The following is an 18363-nucleotide window of genomic DNA, read 5'->3' on the forward strand; positions in this document are numbered from 1 at the left end:
AGTATGAATTCCATTGACTAGCCCTTCATGTGACAAAGTAGAACCAGGTGTTTCTTGGGGAAGATATATAGAAAGGGAGGCTCTCCCTCCACTATTTCCTGTCCTTTTCCCCGGATTATAGGCCAGGCCCAGGCCTCCTTGGGGTGTTTACTGAGTTAGGATGCTGAAGTGGGTTTGGTGTCATGGGCACACTCTCCTCTCTGACACAATAACATCCCAGCCAGGCCTCTGGGAGCAGCGTTTGCTTAGAAGCTCAGCCCCAGGGCCGATTCCTCACCAGTGGCACAGGCCCCGAATGAGAGAGAGAGAAGTGGCCCCATCAATGAGTGCTAGAAGCTGCTTCTTCTTACAAAGTCACTGCCTCCTCTTCCCAGTGAGGTTTGGCTGCCAGGAGGGGCTTCTTTGGAAAGCAGACCTTACAGCAAGTGTATCACTTGGGGTGTGTGTGTGCGTGCGTGTGTGCGCGAGCGTGCGCGCCGGGGGAGGGGACATGCAGCTACACGTCCACTTCCTAAATGCTAAGAGTCACAGAAATGGATTTTTAATCCAGAACCTGTCGATACTTACACGATCAGAAGACGCACATGCCCTGTAGGTGTCACCGTTGACTGTTAGCGAATTCTCTTTACTGCCTACAGGCCCCTGTCTTGGTCAATGCACGAGTCATCCTGGGTGACGTGCTCATGCAGCTTCTTTTTTTTTTTTTTTTTAAAGATTTTATTTATTTATTTGTCAGAGAGAGAGAGAGAGAGCGAGCGAGCACAGGCAGACAGAGTGGCAGAGGGAGAAGCAGGCTCCCTGCAGAGCAAGGAGCCGGATGTGGGACTCGATCCCAGGACGCTGGGATCATGACCTGAGCCGAAGGGAGCTGCTTAACCAACTGAGCCACCCAGGCTCATGCAGCTTCTGAAAGTGCCCTTTATGCCTTCCTAGGGAATCGGGACACATGGAGACTGTTCTCGCTGAGTGACCATGAGTCCTTGGGAGCTCTACCGGGTGTTACTTAAGAAAACAGAAATTTAGAGAGAGGAATTTTAAATGGTTGAAACTTTGCAGAAGATAAAGACCAAAATCAAGAAAGTGAAGTGGAAAGCAGAAACTTCACATTGACTTTTAAAAAGTTAATTATAGTCTTTTATTCCTAACTTGGAAAAAAAAAAGGCTTAATCTCTGGGGAACTATTTACAGGACTAATCACATTTCAAGCCAGGTGTCTGGATATGAAGAAGGGCCACTTAATGTCCCTTCTTGGAACAGGCTGGGATGGGTGACATGATCTGCCCAAGGGGCTTCATCAAGGAGGGGACCTCGTGTCCTGGCTGCTGACGAAAAAGTGTCAGAGGCGTACCAGACGCCCATTTGCCAACAAATAATTACATGTCTTTTTAGTGTTTAAGAGAAATCTTAATCTTTCGGGGACATATCTGTAGAATTATTCTGAAAACGCGTATGATTAGAAAACTCTTAGTTTGAAGAAAAAAATCAATAAGCTTGTCGCCCCCATGAGACCCGTTACATCTTCCCAGGCACTGACGGGCCTTTTGGGGACAGGGATATGGAATGCCAGGCTCCATAAAGTCCTGACAGGGACTCCAGCAGCTTCCTCGGCTCAGAGCCTTCACCCCACAGGCTAGCAGACCGCACCAGAGTTTTGGGTCAAAGTGCTTTGGGGAACATCTTCTTGTTCCTTCTCTGGAAACGAAATGACGGACACAGAGTCCCAGGCATCATCCGTTGGCGACGTGTCCTTGTCCAGGGCCTCTAGGATAGGCTGGCTCGGGTCCTTCAGATACTTGAAAAGGTTGAAAACCAACAGCGTCATTAGCTTCTCAGTTCAACATGGCGGACCTTCTACCTGACGTTGAGTTGGTACCTTCCTATTCTGACCACCAGCGAAGCCACTTCTCAAACAAGAACGCCCCTCACGTTAACAGTCACCTCAACAGGAATCCCAGGGCCAACCAAGCTCACACAGTGCCTTGGGAAAAGCGCGTTGTGACTTCCCGCCCCTGGTGCGGGCCTGGGGCCTGTTTCTCCCCGGAAGTGGCTCTGGGATTCTCACTTTGCGGTGAGGGAGGACGAGGGGCCTCCAGTTCACCCTTCATGGGGGAAAAGAGGGAAAGTTGGCCCGTGTTTCCCTCAGCCCCTCTACCCACCGGTCACTTCCACCTCACACGACACACACCAAGCAGAGAAGCAAGGAGAGACGGAGGGGGCCTCATGGCGCCCCACCTGCCCCTTCCCTCCGGCCTCAGCACCAGGCTGAGCCATCATGTCACCGCTGTGTGACCGAGAAACTCCCGTCTCGCTGTCAGACGGGCCGACAGACACCGAAACACACAGCGAGCCCAGAGCTGACGGGCGACAAGAGGAGCATAAACCAATCCTGAGCGCTTGTGAAACCTCAAAAATATAAGTGAAACCTGATTCGTTATTCTCGTGTAACCTCAGTGCCCTTTGATATCTATTTTTCACACTTTCCCAGGGAAGTGAACCGAAAGACTCTGTTCTAGACCCATGCCCCAAAGAAACAGCTAGTAGTAAATTCACCTCACAGGGACCTGCTGGTGGTTTTACCGTGAGAGAGATCGGAGCAGGTAAGATGCCGACGCCCACTGAGGGCTGCTACTGTGTGAAAATATTAACCAGGGAAGGTCTTTTGTTTTTGTTTGTCTTTCTTTCTTTCTTTCTTTCTTTCTTTTTTTTTTTTTTTTTTTGTAGTAACACCTAACATGAGTTCTACCCTCTTAAAAAATTTCTAAACGCACAAGGCGCTACTGCCTCTAGGCACGCTGACACACAGCAGCTCTCCAGAACTTACTCATCCCACATAACTGGAACTTCATGGCCGCTGAACGGCATCCCCCCGGGTCCCTCTCCCCCGCCCCCGGCAACCACATTCTACTCCTGCTTCTATGAGGCGGACTATTCTAGATGCCTCACGTGAGTGGAATCGGCCTGGAGTTTTCTAGTGGGGGACTTCACACGTAATTTGAGTTCTGTCTGGGTACTTTAAACACCTCGTGATGGAGGAAGGAAGATAAGGGACTCCAGCTCTTTCTAGAAGCACTACTCCTTCTCTACAGACTTGGGCCTTATCTAACACCTATTCCTTCTAGGTGTAGCAGACGCAGAGTCTGTTTCCAGTACCTTTACTCCGATTTTACTGCTAATAAACCTCCAGAGACAAATACTTTTAAATAATCTTCCATCAGCTCCTAGAAGGCTGGGCCACCTCACGGAGCCTGGGCGGCGGTGGTGGTGGGGATGCTGGGCAGGAAAGCGACTTCCCACGAGACCCTGTCCACCTGTCTTCCTCAGGTCTTTCAGAATACAAGTGACATCCAGTGAGCTCTCAGTGTGGATGGCTCTGTACTCACAGCCCTGGGTGCATTTCCTCTAGAATCCTTCTAAGTGCACAGCTCACGCCCTACAGCCCTGTCTCCACTGCCTTCCCACCCTCTGCCAGGTGTCCTGGTGGCTTTCTTCACAGGTGATCTCTTGGCCACGCCAGGCCACCTTTTCCACCAACCTCATGCCATTAAAAAAATTGTCTTAAGTTGTGGCAAAATACACTGTTAGAATACAGAATGATCATCTGAACCATTTTTAGGTGACATAAAATACATTCACTCAGTTGGACAAGCCTCACCACCATCTCTGGAACTTTTAATTTTGCAAAACTAGAACTCTGTCCCCATTAAATGCTCACTCCCCATTGCCCCCTCCGCACCCACACCCCAGCGCCCACCACTCTACTTTCAGTCTCTGTGAGTCTGACTCTTCTGAGTATGTCATGGAAGTGGAATCACACAGAATTTGTCGTTTTGTGACCGGCTGATTTCACCGAGCATCGTGTCTTTAGGGTTCACCCGTGTTGTTGCATGAGTCAGACTCCCCTTCCCGTTTATGGCTGAATCACATTCCATGGTGGGGCTAGACCACACTTTGTTTATCCATCCATCCACTGACAGAAACTTAGGTTGCTTCCAGCATTTAGGGGTTGTGCGTATTGCTGCTATGAACACGGGTGTACAAATAACCCTGTACCACTTCTTTTCCCCTCCACACCGAGTGTGGAGCCCAACGCGGGGCTTGAACTCACAGCCGTGAGATCAAGACCTGAGCCGAGATCAGGAGTCAGACGCTCAACCGACCGAGCCCCCCAGCGCCCCTGCCCTCAACCACTTTTAACTCCACACTCTGTGTCCGTGGCTTTGTCCACTGCCGGACTCCTAGGCATTACCACGGGGCCACAGAGGGCTGACATGTCACCCCATGGATGTGTGCACACGTACCTCTTCGATTTGTGACGGGATGCTTGGCGGAGAGTGAAACCAATATTTTACCAGGCCTTTGTATCTCAGCACCAGGAAGAAACAGGCCCCCGCCAGCACTGCCAGCGACAGAAAGACTCCCACGGCGATGACGATGACTTGCTGAAGCTTGGTAGTAGCTTAAAAAAGACGACACGAGAGTGAACAAGAGGCCCATCCCACACACGATACAAACACCGGGTCAGCCTTCACTGCCAACTGCTTCGATAGTGTCCACATCCTCCTGAGATGGACACACGCTGTCCCTCCCCTGCCCAGCCTCGCACGCTCGAGTGCGTAACTACTAAAAGCGACCCTAACATCGGGCGGTGGTAGCTGCCTGGCGGTGTCATTGTCACAGGATCCCAGCATGAGCTGGTTAGACCTACTTGGGCGCTGGCTTCTCGCCCCTTCTCTTTGGGTCTCCCCACTGCCACCGCCCTCCACCTCGAAAGCCAGCCCGGGTCACACTACTCGGGGAGGATTCTGGTCCCAGCTCAGAAAGGACGTAAGGAAGGCAGGTGTTACCATCCATCATTGTTTCGTAGCAAGTTACGTTGCTTAAGTGGCCGGGCCTAGAGGTGTTGCAGGATGTGCGGAAGAGATGCGCCTTCACTTGTAAACAGTATTCTCTTAAGGGTCTCAAGCCATCCAACACGATGGAGTTGCTCTTGAAAGGACCTTTAACCTACGTAAAAAACGCCAACAGGAACATGTGAACATGACCCAGAGAGATGTGGTCGAGCCGCTTGTAGCTTTGCCAGTGTTTCCTCAAATCCCCAGGGAACACCGTCACCAACGAAAGAGATTCTGTTTTTTTGTTTTGTTTTTTTTTAAAGATTTTATTTATTTATTTGACAGAGATCACAAGTAGGCAGAGAGGCAGGCAGAGGCAGAGGGAGAAGCAGGCTCCCCGCCGAGCAAGGAGCCCGATGCGGGACTCGATCCCAGGATGCTGGGATCATGACCTGAGCCGAAGGCAGCAGCCGTTTAACCAACTGAGCCACCCAGGTGTCCCAAGAGATTCTGTTTTGAAAGAGTCACTGGTTTGCAGTGGACATATTTTATGTGCGAAAGTGGTGAACCGTGTGGAGAAAGACACTGAGGGCTTCAGAGCTGTCTTTCTGGCTGTGAGGCCTCAGGGGGCCTGCCGTGGCCACGGAGGTCCACCCCTGGAATCTACCAGGTCCCCATGTCTGGGATGAAATTTTCTCCTTAAATGGGGCACCTGCGTGGCTCAGTCAGTTAAGCATCCGGCTCTTGGTTTCAACTCAGGTCATGAGCTCAGGGTGGTGAGTTCGAGCCCCGAGTCATGCTCAGGGGGGAGTCAGCTCGTCCCTCTCCCACCCTCCCGCAATCTCTCTCTCTCTTTAAAATACATAAATAAATAAAATCTTAAAAAAATAATAAAATTGCTTCTATGCCCAGTGTGTTTACTTTAAAATCACTATTTTGTACTTCACGGTTAATGTATTCTAGATTCTTCAAGCTAGCCAACCGACAGAGGAAAAAACATCATGGTGGGAAATAACGTTCTTTTCGTTCCGAGTCTGGTTTTAGTTTTAACTGAAATGGGCTGATGCCTCTTACAGAGTTTTGGCCCACATGATCTTGGTGAGTTACGTGATTGGGACACAGCTGGATCCCAGATTCTGGAGCTTTCTGTCTCCTCCCTTCAGCCTATTTCTGGTGCTGCCTCTGGATCCCTCTAGTCAATGGCATCTTGCTCTCCTGGACGAAGTCACCATTGTCCCACAGGGAAAGGGGGGAAAGATATATTATGGCCATATAGGGTTTCTTATAAGGGGATTGTTTTCCTATTTTTTTTTTAAAAAGATTTTATTTATTTGACAGACAGAGATCACAAGTAGGCAGAGAGGCAGGCAGAGAGAGAAGGGAGGAAGCAGGCTCCCTGCCAAGCAGAGAGCCCAATGCGGGGCTCAATCCCAGGACCCTCGGATCATGACCTGAGCCGAAGGCAGAAGCTTTAACCCACTGAGCCACCCAGGAGCCCCTGCTTTCCTATTTTGAGATGTAGCAGAAAAACGCCACAGCCGTTTGAAACGGTGGTATAACATATGCTCAGCGACACGGAGATGAAGCTGCTATCGTGTTGGCTGAAAACCGGCAGATTACTCAAGAGTATGTAGAGAGCATCTTATTTTTAAAAATACAAAATGTGGCACCTGGGATCGAGCCCAGCATCGGGCTCTCTGCTCGGCAGGGAGCCTGTTTCCCCCTCTCTCTCTCTCTGCCTGCCTCTCTGCCTACTTGTGATCTCTGTCTGCTGAATAAATAAATAAAATCTTAAAAAAATATATAAAATAGTCGCCTTACTTAGGAATAGTAGGACCATAGATGATTTTTCTTCCTTCTGTTTAATGCTGAGGGACTGCCAGGGCAGAGGGGAAAAATTTTTGCTCGTGATGCCCCATACAGCAATTATTAAAAAGATTTATTTATTTATTTGAGAAAGAGAGAGAGAGCACGCAAGTGTGGTGGGGGAGGGGCAGAGGCAGATGGAAAGAATCGCAAGCAGATTCCGCATTGAGCGTGGAGCCCTACTGGGACTCAATCCCATAACCCGGAGATCATGACCCGAGCCCAAACCAAGAGTCTGGCACCTAAGCGACTACACCATCCAGGCGCCCCACCGCACGATGCCATTTTAAATATAAACTTCCTCTGGGGTTTATTTCAGTGGCCAGTTGGCATTTCTAGAATTTAGAATCAAAGACTGCAGAGACCTGAGACTGCTGTCCTTGGGGGGCCTGTTTGCCAGGCTAACCAAAGCTGGCGCCTGGGAACTCGGAATCCAGAAATAACCCCGCCATTCCCTAAGTAATATCAGTGGCTTATGGTGAAAACAATGTTTTCTATGCTGACCACCTGCTCTCCTTCTAGGAGTCTGGAATTTTGATCTGTGCTAAGGAGAAGGGGCCCGCATTTCCAATAAAAGCCCTGGGCACTGCATCTCCGATAAGCTTCCCCGGTAGACAACATTTCACACGTTGTCACGGTTTGTTGTTGAAGGAATTGAGTGTGTCCTGTCTGAGTCATTCCGGAGAAGGTTCTTGGAAGCGTGTGCCTGCCTTCCTCTGGAGTTTGGCCCGCGCTCCTCTTCCCTTTGCTGGTTTTGCTCCGTGTCCTTCTTCTGTAATGAATCATAGCCGTGAATACAACCATATGCCAAGTCCCGTGGGTCCTTCCAGCAAATCCAAGGGCTGGTCTTGGGGACACAGACTCACAGCTGGGATGCGGATATTTTGGTGGCTCTCACACTCACTCGAGCCCTAGAATCTTTGTTCACACAAGTCCGAAGTGTTGCTGCTCTGGTAGGAAGGGGGAAAGGGGAATCCCTTCTGGAATCTTCCAGGCCTTCTCCATCCTAGTTGACCAGACCTTGACCTCTTGATGCAGGGAAATGGTTCGTTCCTTCTTCCTCACATGATAAGAGTCTACTCTTCCGGGAGCTTTACCTTCCTCAGTGTTTTAAGATTCGCCATGAAGAAATGGGGAGGGAGGACAAGCGTGAACTTGTGGGGGACGATCCACAGAGCACGGGGGCGCCTGGGGAGCTCAGCTGGTTAGACGTCTGCCTTTGGCTCAGGTCACGATCTCGGGGTCCTGGGAGCGAGCCCCATATAGGGCTCCCTGCTCAGTGGGGAGCCCGCTTCTCCCTCCCCCTCTGCTCCTCCCCCTGCTTGTGCACTCTCTCTGCCAAACAAATAAAATCTTAAAAAAAAAAAGACAAACTGCAGAGCACGGACCCTGGGCTCAGATGTCCCTGCGCTGATGTGCTAGCTGTCAGCTGCTGACCCTGCGCAACTTACTCAACCAGCTGGTTTTCTTCTCTGTGACACGGCTCGGGACAAAGACTAAATGTGCATCTAAAATGCCTGGTCCAGGGCGCCTGGGTGGCTCAGTGGGTTAAGCCGCTGCCTTCGGCTCGGGTCATGATCTCAGTCTCGATCAGTCACTCGATCTCATGATCGAGTCCCGCGTCCGGCTCTCTGCTCGGCGGGGAGCCTGCTTCCCTCTCTCTCTCTCTCTCTCTCTCTGCCTGCTCTCTGCCTACTTGTGATCTCTGTCTGTCAAATAAATAAATGAAATCTTTAAAAAAGTAAAATAAAATAAAATAAAATAAAATAAAATAAAATGCCTGGTCCAGGGCCCCACGCAAAGAAAACTCTCGATTAACATAAGCTCTTAGCATTACAAAAAACTATAATCATTTCATAATACACGTAAGTCCAAACCATTATGCTGTACCCCTTAAACTTGTGCAGTGATGAATGTCAGTTATATCACAATAAAACTGACAAACAAAAAACCAAAACAATTATAATACTGTTGAGTTTAGGAAACCCGGAAACGCACATAGATAATGAAACCTCTTGACATGCAGCTTGGACAATCAGGCACGCGGACGACCAAAGGCCAGCACCATCCCTCATATTACTAGGGCTGACCAGGCGTTGCTGGTCTGATGCCACCTCTGCCAGCCTCGCGGCCCGCCGCAGCCCCTCCTGCATTCCTGACGACCCTGGCCCTTGCAGATCCCCAGACATCCCGAACCTTCCCACACCCTGTCCTCTTCCCTAAAAGGCGCGCTCTCCTCCCAGCAGACTTATCACCTGTTCATATGCGCTCTCTTTGCAAATCATCCAAACCACAGCAACTTACATAAACCCTGCAGACTGCAGGGGTGGATTCCTTGTTGTAGAAACAGACTTTCTAGAACCTTCTCCGCACTTTAGAGTGCCCCAGGGGCTCTGTGGCAGAGAGGGGCCTTCGGAGCCACCTGGCAGAAGGGAAGGCTGGGCATAGGGAGCAGAAGCTCGGGTCTTGAGCGGAAGGATTAAACCAGGTTCAGGGCTCAGACCCTAAGGCAACACGGGGACTCTCTGTCCTCCTCGTCTAGTTTCAAGTTGATTTTTTTTTTCTGTATCAGAAAGTCCAAAGGAAAGAAAAGAAAAACAAAGTAGAAAAAATGTAGAAAAGGAGAAAAATGCTCTTGCCTTTTGGATTCCTGCCTTTTCCCAGTAATGGACATAGTACTGGAAATAGCCCAGGTTGGGAGGGATGTCGAAGGGAGAGGAGAACCTGATGATCAGGGAGGCTTCTCCCGGCGTCACCCAGATGTTCTCAGGAGGTCCAACGGTAACTGAAACAGAGTAACGGCACAAACAAATATATACACACACATATATATGTATATACACACACACACGTTTTATATATAATATAATATATAATCTTATTTTTTTTAATTTTTTTAATTGGAACCCAGTTAATTAACATATAGTGCATTCCTTATTTCAGAGGTGGAGGTCAGTGATTCATCGGTGCCTACAACACCGGGTGCTCATTACGTCACGTGCCCTCCTTCACGCCCACCCCCCAGTTACCCCATCTCCCACCCGCCCGGCCCCAGCAACCCTCAGTTTATTTCCTATGATTAAGAGGCTCTTATGGTTTGTCTCCCTCTCTGATTTCGTCTTGGTTTATTTTCTCCTCTCACACATGATTTTATATATATATATGGCGTGTACACACACCCACACCCACACTCCCCCCACACACATTTTTAAATCCGGTGAGATCGCGTTCTGGCACAGCGCACTCCCCGAGACTGGTCTGGGCACAAGCTTCACGTGGAAGGCCACGGGGCAGGAAGGCCACAGTGTGGCACCAGGGCTTCTTGTCGGTGGCAGGAGGGCCCTTGCAGCTGTCCACGTGTTGGCCCAGAGCCAGTCTCTTCACCCCCCACCCAGTCCCCACCCCAGCACACAGCTTCCCTGCAGACTGAGACCCACAAGAGGCCGGTACAGGAGCCTCCCAGGCTGAAAAGCCCCAAGAGCCAATATTTCTTACGACAGCACCGCAGGAAGTTTCCAGAGTCCCCGTGAGGACCATGCGCAGTTACAAGGATTGCTGCGTTCAGCTGAAGACACGGGTCCCTCAAAGGCACTGAAGGGGAGGTGCAGCTTATCAGTCAGGGGTCATTTTGCCACAAGCGATGCTGCTTAGGAATGTGGCAAACAGCCACCGTGACCAGGTTTGCAGAGAAACAGCTGGAAGGTTAACCACAGATCAGATGTGCAGGCAGAGGGGGAGGGGGGACAGGATCTTGCTCCCCTTACCCACCACCTGGCTCCTTTGCAGATTTATGTCCAATACACATTCGTACTTCCTTACAAATGAACAAGAGTATTTATAAACAGACCGTGTTTAAATATAGTTGGAAGTCTATTTCTCGAAGCTTTTCACAGAGTTCCCGGGACCCTGAAGCGCACTGAAGGAAGGGTTCCCTCTTGTACGAAACAATCACTCAGACGGAGTGTGTAGCTCGGGTCCCGTGAGTTCCGAGAGGCCCGTCCCTGCGCCGTCCACACGTGCCGCCGATCGGATCACTGTGGCCAGTCGTGTGTTTGAGACCGTTCGTGCCTTCCACGCTCCCGCCTGGGCTCTCCCGGCTGGGCAAGGCCCTGGCACCTGTTGGGCAAGGGGCTGGTCCCTGCAGGGTTTGCGGCCATACCATCTGGTGTCATGGGCTGTGGGGGAGGGATGAGGTCTAGACAGAGACCTGGCCGGCCTGGTCCCCTCTACCGCCCCCCGCCACCAGCTCAAGCCACGTTATCCTCCGGCCTGTCTCCTCCGTAGGACATGTTCTCTAGACTTTTCTGTGACTTCCACGCAGGGGTGGGCCTGGAAGCTAGGGTGCCAGCCTGAGCGGTCATTTCGTCCCCTGGAAGGTCAGGGTGGAGAGAGCTGCCCTTCGAGAGTGCTGGATCTGGGATCTGGTACCAAGCGACAGGTGCCAAGAGGTAACGAAACGGGTTTCTTGGGTCTGATGTAGAGTGTGGATAAACGCCTGCCGCTCTTAGGCCCCTTCCATCGACGAAGCACTTTTTGAGGGGAAATGAGCCTGTCTTCTGAGGGGGAGACGATCCGCCTTCTCTCAACACACGGAAGGGAGTCTCGATTATCCGCGGGTGACAGCTGACAGCTTCCACGGCCCAGCTCTCACTGTAAACCCGGCGACGTGGATTTTCACGTGTCCACACAGCTCTGTGTACCCGCCACAGAAGGTCATCTTCGTTCCCACAGGGAGACACAGAGGCCTGGAGGTCATCACAGTTGCCCAGAGTCCTAGCCAGTAAGGGGCAGAGGTGGGATTTGAAGCGAGGCCGACCTGACCCCCACCAGCCTGCCCCTGCAGCCATCTCCTCCTCCCTGCACACACGCTCATCCTCGTGTTGGTCGTGCCCCCCAAGTGCACAGGTGCTGGACCCAGCGATGGACTCTGAGGACGCGTCTGCCTCCGACTTTGCAAGCGAGGGCAGGGGATGACTGCCCAGCCGGGAACCGCCTGGGAACACTGCTGCCCAGCTCAGGCCGGGAGGACGGGGAGCCGCTGATGGCTGGCACTGGACCAGTGACTTTCACAACACGCCCTGCTTCCAGCCCGTTCCTCTTCTCCAGCACCAGGGCCAGGGCCCACCATTACTTTTTCTTTTTCTCTTAACTAATTCCCAGCTAGGTGACATTTCGTAGCTCAGATATGGGCTGGTTCTCTACACAAGGACAGACGACTTGTCCGCGTAATTGCCTGGCCCACGGGGACTGCGCTGCCTTCTCTTCCTGTCCCCACACCATATGGTGCAAGCTGTGGGTTGCTCTTCCTAGCTTCCCAAGGCAGACACTCTCAGACACGTAGGAAAGAGAGGGAAGGTCATGGTAACAACTCATGTCCTCATCACCCAACTTTCACTCACCGTGAGGTCATGGTCAATTTTGTTCCTCTCATCCCCCTTGCCCTCTGCCCTCCCACTCTCTGGATTATTTTGAAAAATCCCAAACACCACATCATTTCATGTGTAACTACTCCAGTACGTGTCTCTAAAGCCTGGGCCCTCCCGCCCCACCCTTAAAAACATAAAATACCATTATGGAACCTAAGATAAACAAACAGTAATTGCTTACTAGCCCGTCAAATAGCTAGACCGTGACCACACTCCCTCAGCTGTCTTCTACCTCTGCTTAGTTTGCCTAAACCATAAACACTGGGGCACTGGGACACAGCTGACCATGTGGGAAATGAATCATGGAAGGAGCGAAGTACAAACTAGAATCTGTCCGTTCTTATGCCCCCTTCTGATTTCTGGGAGCACATCTGCTCATTCAACCAAGCTCCAGGGCATATCCACCATGAGCCAGGCACTGTTCGAGGCCAAATGAAAGTCTTTCTTAAACATAAAGGAAGTTGTGCCGGAAGACAGTGAAGCCAATATGTCCCATCCAGCCCAGAGGCCAACGAGCTTTTTTTGGTAAAGCGTCCTAGTAAATTGGGCTTTGTGGGCCAGGCAATCCCTGTTGCAACTGTAGCTTGAAAGCTTGAACTGCTGTAGCTTGAAAGCATCCACAGACCATACGTTATTAACAGACGGTGAAACTGTGTTCTAATAAAACTTTATTTACAACAGCAGGTTGGCGGGCCGGATGTGGCCGACAGGCTGTGGCTTCCCAGCCCCTGGTCTTAGCAACTCACACTCCTCTAGCGCCAGCCTCCACGCTCAGTACGTGGGTTCGACCATCATACGCACCTGTTCACTGGCTGTGCGGGGCGAGAGACAGGACTGGGGAGCATGGAGTCCGCACGGCTCAGCGAGGAGGAAAGTGAAGAAAGCCTGAATGATAAAGGAAGTTTTAGAGCCAAGTTCTCTTACCATTCCAACAGGACAGGAACCAAGGCACGGTCAGCCAGGGGGAGACCAGGTCCTCCAGCTTAGCTCGGACGCGTAAAGAGATGTTGAAATGTGGTGGGAAACCCGTTGAGAGGCTGCTTGGGGTGAAGTTACACTCCGGCTTGGTGAGGTTCATACAGTTCACACCTAAGTCATTGGCGTTGTACCACCTACTGCCAGAGAAGCTGCAAAGGAAAAAAGGCTTTCACTTCGTGGATTTCACTCTTCTGCCACATCCAACAGTTTCCCCTGAGCCGATTTTTTTTTTTTTTTTAAAGCAGCTTTCCAGAGATACAAGGTGCAGATCAAAGAATCCACTCCAGTGAAAGTGTACAACCAATGACTTTCAGGAGATTGGCGGGGTTGTGCAACCATCACCATGACCAATTTTAGGACATTTTTATTATCCCCCGAAGAAACCCCATACCTATTAGCACTCACTCCCCACTGTGCCCCAACCCCCCAAGCCCTAGGCGACCATTAATCGTCTCCTTTCAGTTTCTCAGGGTTTGCCTCCTCTGGACACTTCCTACAAAGGGGCTCATGAACCGCATGGTCTTTTCTGATTGGCTCTTTCCACGTAGTGTGTTTTCAGACGTGATGCGTGATGCTTATAGGACATTTGTTTCTCCATTCACCTGTTTATGGTCATGTTGGTTGTTCCCACTTTTTGGCTGTTGTGAGTAACACTAAGAAATATTCACGTGCCAGTTTCTTTGCGGACGTAACTTTTCAATTCTCTGGGGGAAACACCTAAGAGGGGAACTGATGGGTGATACCGTAACTCTTATTTTTAACTGCCTTCCGAAGTGGTTGCACCATTTTACATTCCCACCTGCAATGTATGAGGGTTCCGATTTCTCCGCATCCTCACCAGCACTTGTCATTATGCCTTTTTTTATTTTAGCCATCCTAGTGGCTGTGCTGTGGTATGTCCCTGTGATTTTAAATTTGCATTTCTCTGATGAATATTGGTGCTGGGCATCTTTTTATGTATTTATTGGCCATTTGTTTATCTTCTTTGGAGAACTGTCTACTCAAACTCTTTCTTGGTATTTTAACAGGGTTGTCTTTTAATTGTTGAGTTGTAAGAGTTCTTTATATATTCTGGATGTGAGTCTCTTCTCAGATTTTTCCCATTCGGTCCTGCAACTGATTTTAATTCTTCAAGCTCAGCCCCTGACATCTTTAGGAAAGATACTGGGTTCCTACAAACCCCACTCACGCTTCCTGCTAGTGTGAAGTTCTTTTTACCCCATAGCTGCCCATTTAAAGTCTGCGTCACCTGTATGAAAACCCTGCTTAATACAAGGGCATATATTCTTATAAATGACTAGGCATTCTCCAGAGTCCCAATGCCACATCCCCACACGGGGCTCTGCTCTCCAGCTCTGACCTCTGTTCTTAGGTGACAGACTTGAGGAAAACCAGGGAGGTGGCTGCTAGAGACCCCAATGGGGGGCAGTAGGCAGTGTGCTCTGTAGAGACACGCTATGCCCCCAACAGTGGCTCTGGCCTAGAACGTGGGGCGAGGGGGAGACAGAAGAGAGGAGAGAGGAGGCTGGGGATCATTGCCACTGTCTTACAGACACCACACGTGCTTCTAAGTGTACCTCTGACCCTGACTGGAAACTTCTGTCGAAGTGGCAAGTGGCAAGATGAAGTCCACTTGAAGATGTGTGGCCGCGGCTTCTGTGGCTTACCACGAAGCCCCGGGGCCAGACCGTGCTGGGGAGAGGGGTCCCCAAGCACAGGCACCCCCGTCTTAGATTGGGGGTGCGCTTCAGAAGGGGTAAGTGATCTTTAAACAGTTACACAGATACTTAGAGATACTCTAACCTTCTCCCCGAAGATCCCAGCCGCTGAACTTGGGCGAAAGGCTCCCCAATTTCAAAGGTCATTTCCCCGTTTAGCAGGGACTGGACCACTCCCGTTCCCCATCCTCCCCTCTCCTCCACACCTGGCCCTGTCTCAGAACTGCTTTTGAAAAACGGTTCTCCACAAAGGGGTCTGAAGAGGGACAAACCATCCGAATTGAAATGACAGCTGACACAAGACAGCAATTTCAGGGGGAAGAGAGGGAAAGGAAGCTGCCTTTGGGAGGCCACATTGCTTTGTCTTCATGAACGAGAGAAATGAGGGGATGTTGGCAGCACTTCAATGAGCGCAGCCTGGAGAGCGTGGCCCGGCCCCCTGCCAGACTCTGGCCTCCTGGGGCCTGAGTGCAGGGGTGCAGGGTGGGGGTGGGGGTGTGTGTGGTTTGAGTCTCACCCCAAGAGTCCCCACTGGCTCCCCCTCACCATGTGTCCAGCACGGACTGCCTCTGTCCCTGAGTTTTCTCACTGTGAAAGCAGCCCTCGTCCTGAGAGGGAGCACCATGAGAGGGAGCACGGCACAGCGGCCGAACACACGGACTCTGGAGCCGGATCCACCTGGGTTCAAATCCCAGTTACTTCGCTTTTCTGCTCCTTAGTCCCCTTATCTATAAAATGGGGATAAATGATGGTATTTGCCTCCGAGGGACCATGAAGGTTGAACCAGCTGACATTAACGAAAGTGCCTGAGCCGGGACCGGGGGCCCCGAAAGCACCATGTAAATCACTTGTCCCGCGCCTGGGCAGCTATGGGCTTCACTGTTCAGTCTCTGTTCCATCACTTCCGAAAACGGCGAGTGTCCCCTTGCGCCCAGCAATTCCTCTGCTCCAAATATACGAAAACAATCAGACGATTTATGTATGAGGACGCAGGCTGGGGACCATCTACACCCGCCAGTGGGGAAGCATTGAATATATCATGTGTGATGCATCCTCTAATAAAACGAGCGGTAAAAATGTTTACACAGACATCACTAGGAGGATCACTAGGCTCATACACTTAACTACATTTGGTTGAAAAAAAAAAAAAAAAGGAAGCAGTACCCAAAGGCATAACCCCAGTTTTGTTTCATTTTTACACATACACGGGCACATTTTCAAACCAAGTGCGTGCATTTAGAAAAAAAGTCTAGAGAGAAATACGCCAGAAGGAGACTAGGGATTATTCTTGGGCTCACAGAGCATGAGGTTGTTTTAATTTTATTCTTTCTACTTTCCTGGGTGTTCTAGCCTTTTTGTAAAGAACACGTGTTGTTGTTAAAATCAGAAAAAAAAAAAAAAAAGGAAATAAAAAATGTTTCAGAAGACTGGGCTGGTCAGGTTAAGTTTTTTAAAAGTGAAATCTCCAGATTTTTTAATGTCAGGACTAAGTGAAAAAAAAAAAAAAATTAAACACTGTGGGTCCAACCCAGCACGAAGGCCACACTCCCTGCAACCCCTGATTTAAACTTGAAAATTTCCCACAGTGCTCAGTGTAATCTGGGTTTGGCTACTGTACTACCAGAAAACAGGCACCTTCATTTCTAATTATGGTAATGCTTTACTGTAGAGAAATATGATGGAAAAGTTTTAAGTCCCACAAGCCTCAAAATGATTATTTCATGTCATTCAAACGTCCCAAACATGTAAAAGTCTCTGAAAACAAAACAAGAGCAAAGGCCGTCCTCTCATCAGATTTGTGACTGGAAAAGAAAACAAGACCAGCCCGGGTTTCAGTTTCTCGTCACCCCTCAACTTTTCCGAAGAAGGACGTTTACATTCAACCCATCCTTTGTTTCTTTTACTAGAACCATCTTCTATCCTGAAAAAACCATCTCCAAAATGCTTTCCAAAAAGGAAATGAAGTATAATAAACATGTTAGTCTGGGAAAGGAAACTGTCAAAGGCTTTAAGGAATATTTCCACTATCTCCAGGCGCTCCGTCGACCCACAGATGTACTTCCCCCTTCAAGGCTAAGGAATGCTAGTCAGGATACGAGCTGTGACTTCCTGTCACCGAAATCTTGTTTAGTTCTACGATTCAGTGTTTACTGAGTGCCGAGTAGGGCAAGTTTTGTGGGCACAGGACCCGTGCAGGGCCCAAAGCCCCACTCTGAGGAGTCACTCAGTTTGATGCGTGGCTGCCGCCATCTTGAAATTCTCAGTAATTCTGAGCAAGGGGCCTTGTACCATTTTCATTTTGTGCTGGACCCACGAATTATGTACCTGGTCCTTGTGGACCTGTCCGCTTACTATAGATTACTTGGTACTTACTTGAGGAACACCTAAATGTTATTCAGAGATAACCCCTAAACCCTGGTTTAGAATCTATTCTTATTTAGCAAATGTTGTTACAATGGACATTCAAAGGTGAAAATGAAGTCATCTGGAAACACGCTCCTCTTACAAATTAAGTGCCCGTAATTTTTCCAGATTCCTTCCCTGTTCTTGACCACAGATGTGGTCCAGATTTTACACAGTTGCAACCGCTACCAGATTATCCTTTTTAATAGTTCCTGAATGTTCAACGACTAGTTAACATGACACAATTTGGCATTTTTCTGCTGACGGACACGAATGTATACTTCAATGTCTATCTATCTTCATGAATATGAGTGGTTTTTTCTTCCTTCTTTTTTCTTTCTTTTTTTTTAAAGATCTTATTTATTTATTATAGAGAGAGAGACGGCACGTGGGTGAGAGGGAGAGGGAGAGAGAATCTGAAGCAGATTCCACTCTGAGAGCCTGACGTGGGGCTTGATCCCACAACCGGGAGATCATGACGTGAGCTGAAACCAGGAGTCTGATGCTTAAACGACTGAACCACCTGGGCACCCCATTTCTTTATCTTTTTCTGATGGGAGTTTGTATCAGCTGTGTAGGGGGAAAGTAATGTGGGCATTTCTGTGACTTGAGCTGTCCAGTGGCTAACGCTGCGGGAGGAGGGCTGGGCTAACTCACCCTCGCCCAGCACAATCTCCATCAACCACACTCCCCCAAGCACGGAGCATTACCATTTCCTTACAGTTTGTGTGACTGGTTATACAAAACGACTTGGCCAATAATTTTAACTTCGTCTTCTTTTAACCTCTGTAACACAGTAAACACGTAACCACCGAGGACTTCGATTTTGTCTTACTTCTTCCCCTGTGTGTTTCTGTTGTACACCAAGGGATTAGAAAGTGTGAAAGCCGGTGAGAGAGAGAATGAGGGCCCAGAAGAACATGTGAAATGGAAAACCCCTTTTAGAGATCGAGAATTCGTAGCGATTAAGTGAATACATTCCTTAGTAGGCCAAATCTGGCCTGTAAAGTTCGATAAACCAGATATTTCAAACTTGAGGAAGATGAAAGCTACAAGGTGCCTCCTGCCCTTTCAAGACAGGAAGCCCTCTTCTACAAGCCTCTCCTGAACCCAAGTCGCCCCCCAACTAAGAAGTCCCGT

General features: G+C 49.7%; 1 protein-coding gene across 2 annotated transcripts in view; it reads right to left on the reverse strand.

Annotated features, from left to right (window-relative positions):
* Window positions 1-649: 649 nt before the first annotated feature.
* The window catches only part of IFNGR2 (interferon gamma receptor 2), a 28625-nt gene continuing 10911 nt past the window's right edge, over window positions 650-18363 (reverse strand). For both annotated transcript variants that reach the window (XM_080802554.1, XM_080802553.1), the window contains exons 3-7: window positions 13049-13251; window positions 9338-9483; window positions 4845-5004; window positions 4299-4456; window positions 650-1792 (exon numbers count right to left, since the gene is read on the reverse strand). In XM_080802554.1, coding sequence (XP_080658680.1) covers window positions 1631-1792; window positions 4299-4456; window positions 4845-5004; window positions 9338-9483; window positions 13049-13251 — 829 coding nt within the window. In that variant the 3' untranslated portion in view covers window positions 650-1630. The remainder of the gene's footprint in view (window positions 1793-4298; window positions 4457-4844; window positions 5005-9337; window positions 9484-13048; window positions 13252-18363) is intronic.

The sequence above is a fragment of the Martes martes genome (assembly GCF_963455335.1).
Source record: "Martes martes genome assembly, chromosome: 1".
NCBI lineage: Eukaryota > Metazoa > Chordata > Mammalia > Carnivora > Mustelidae > Martes > Martes martes.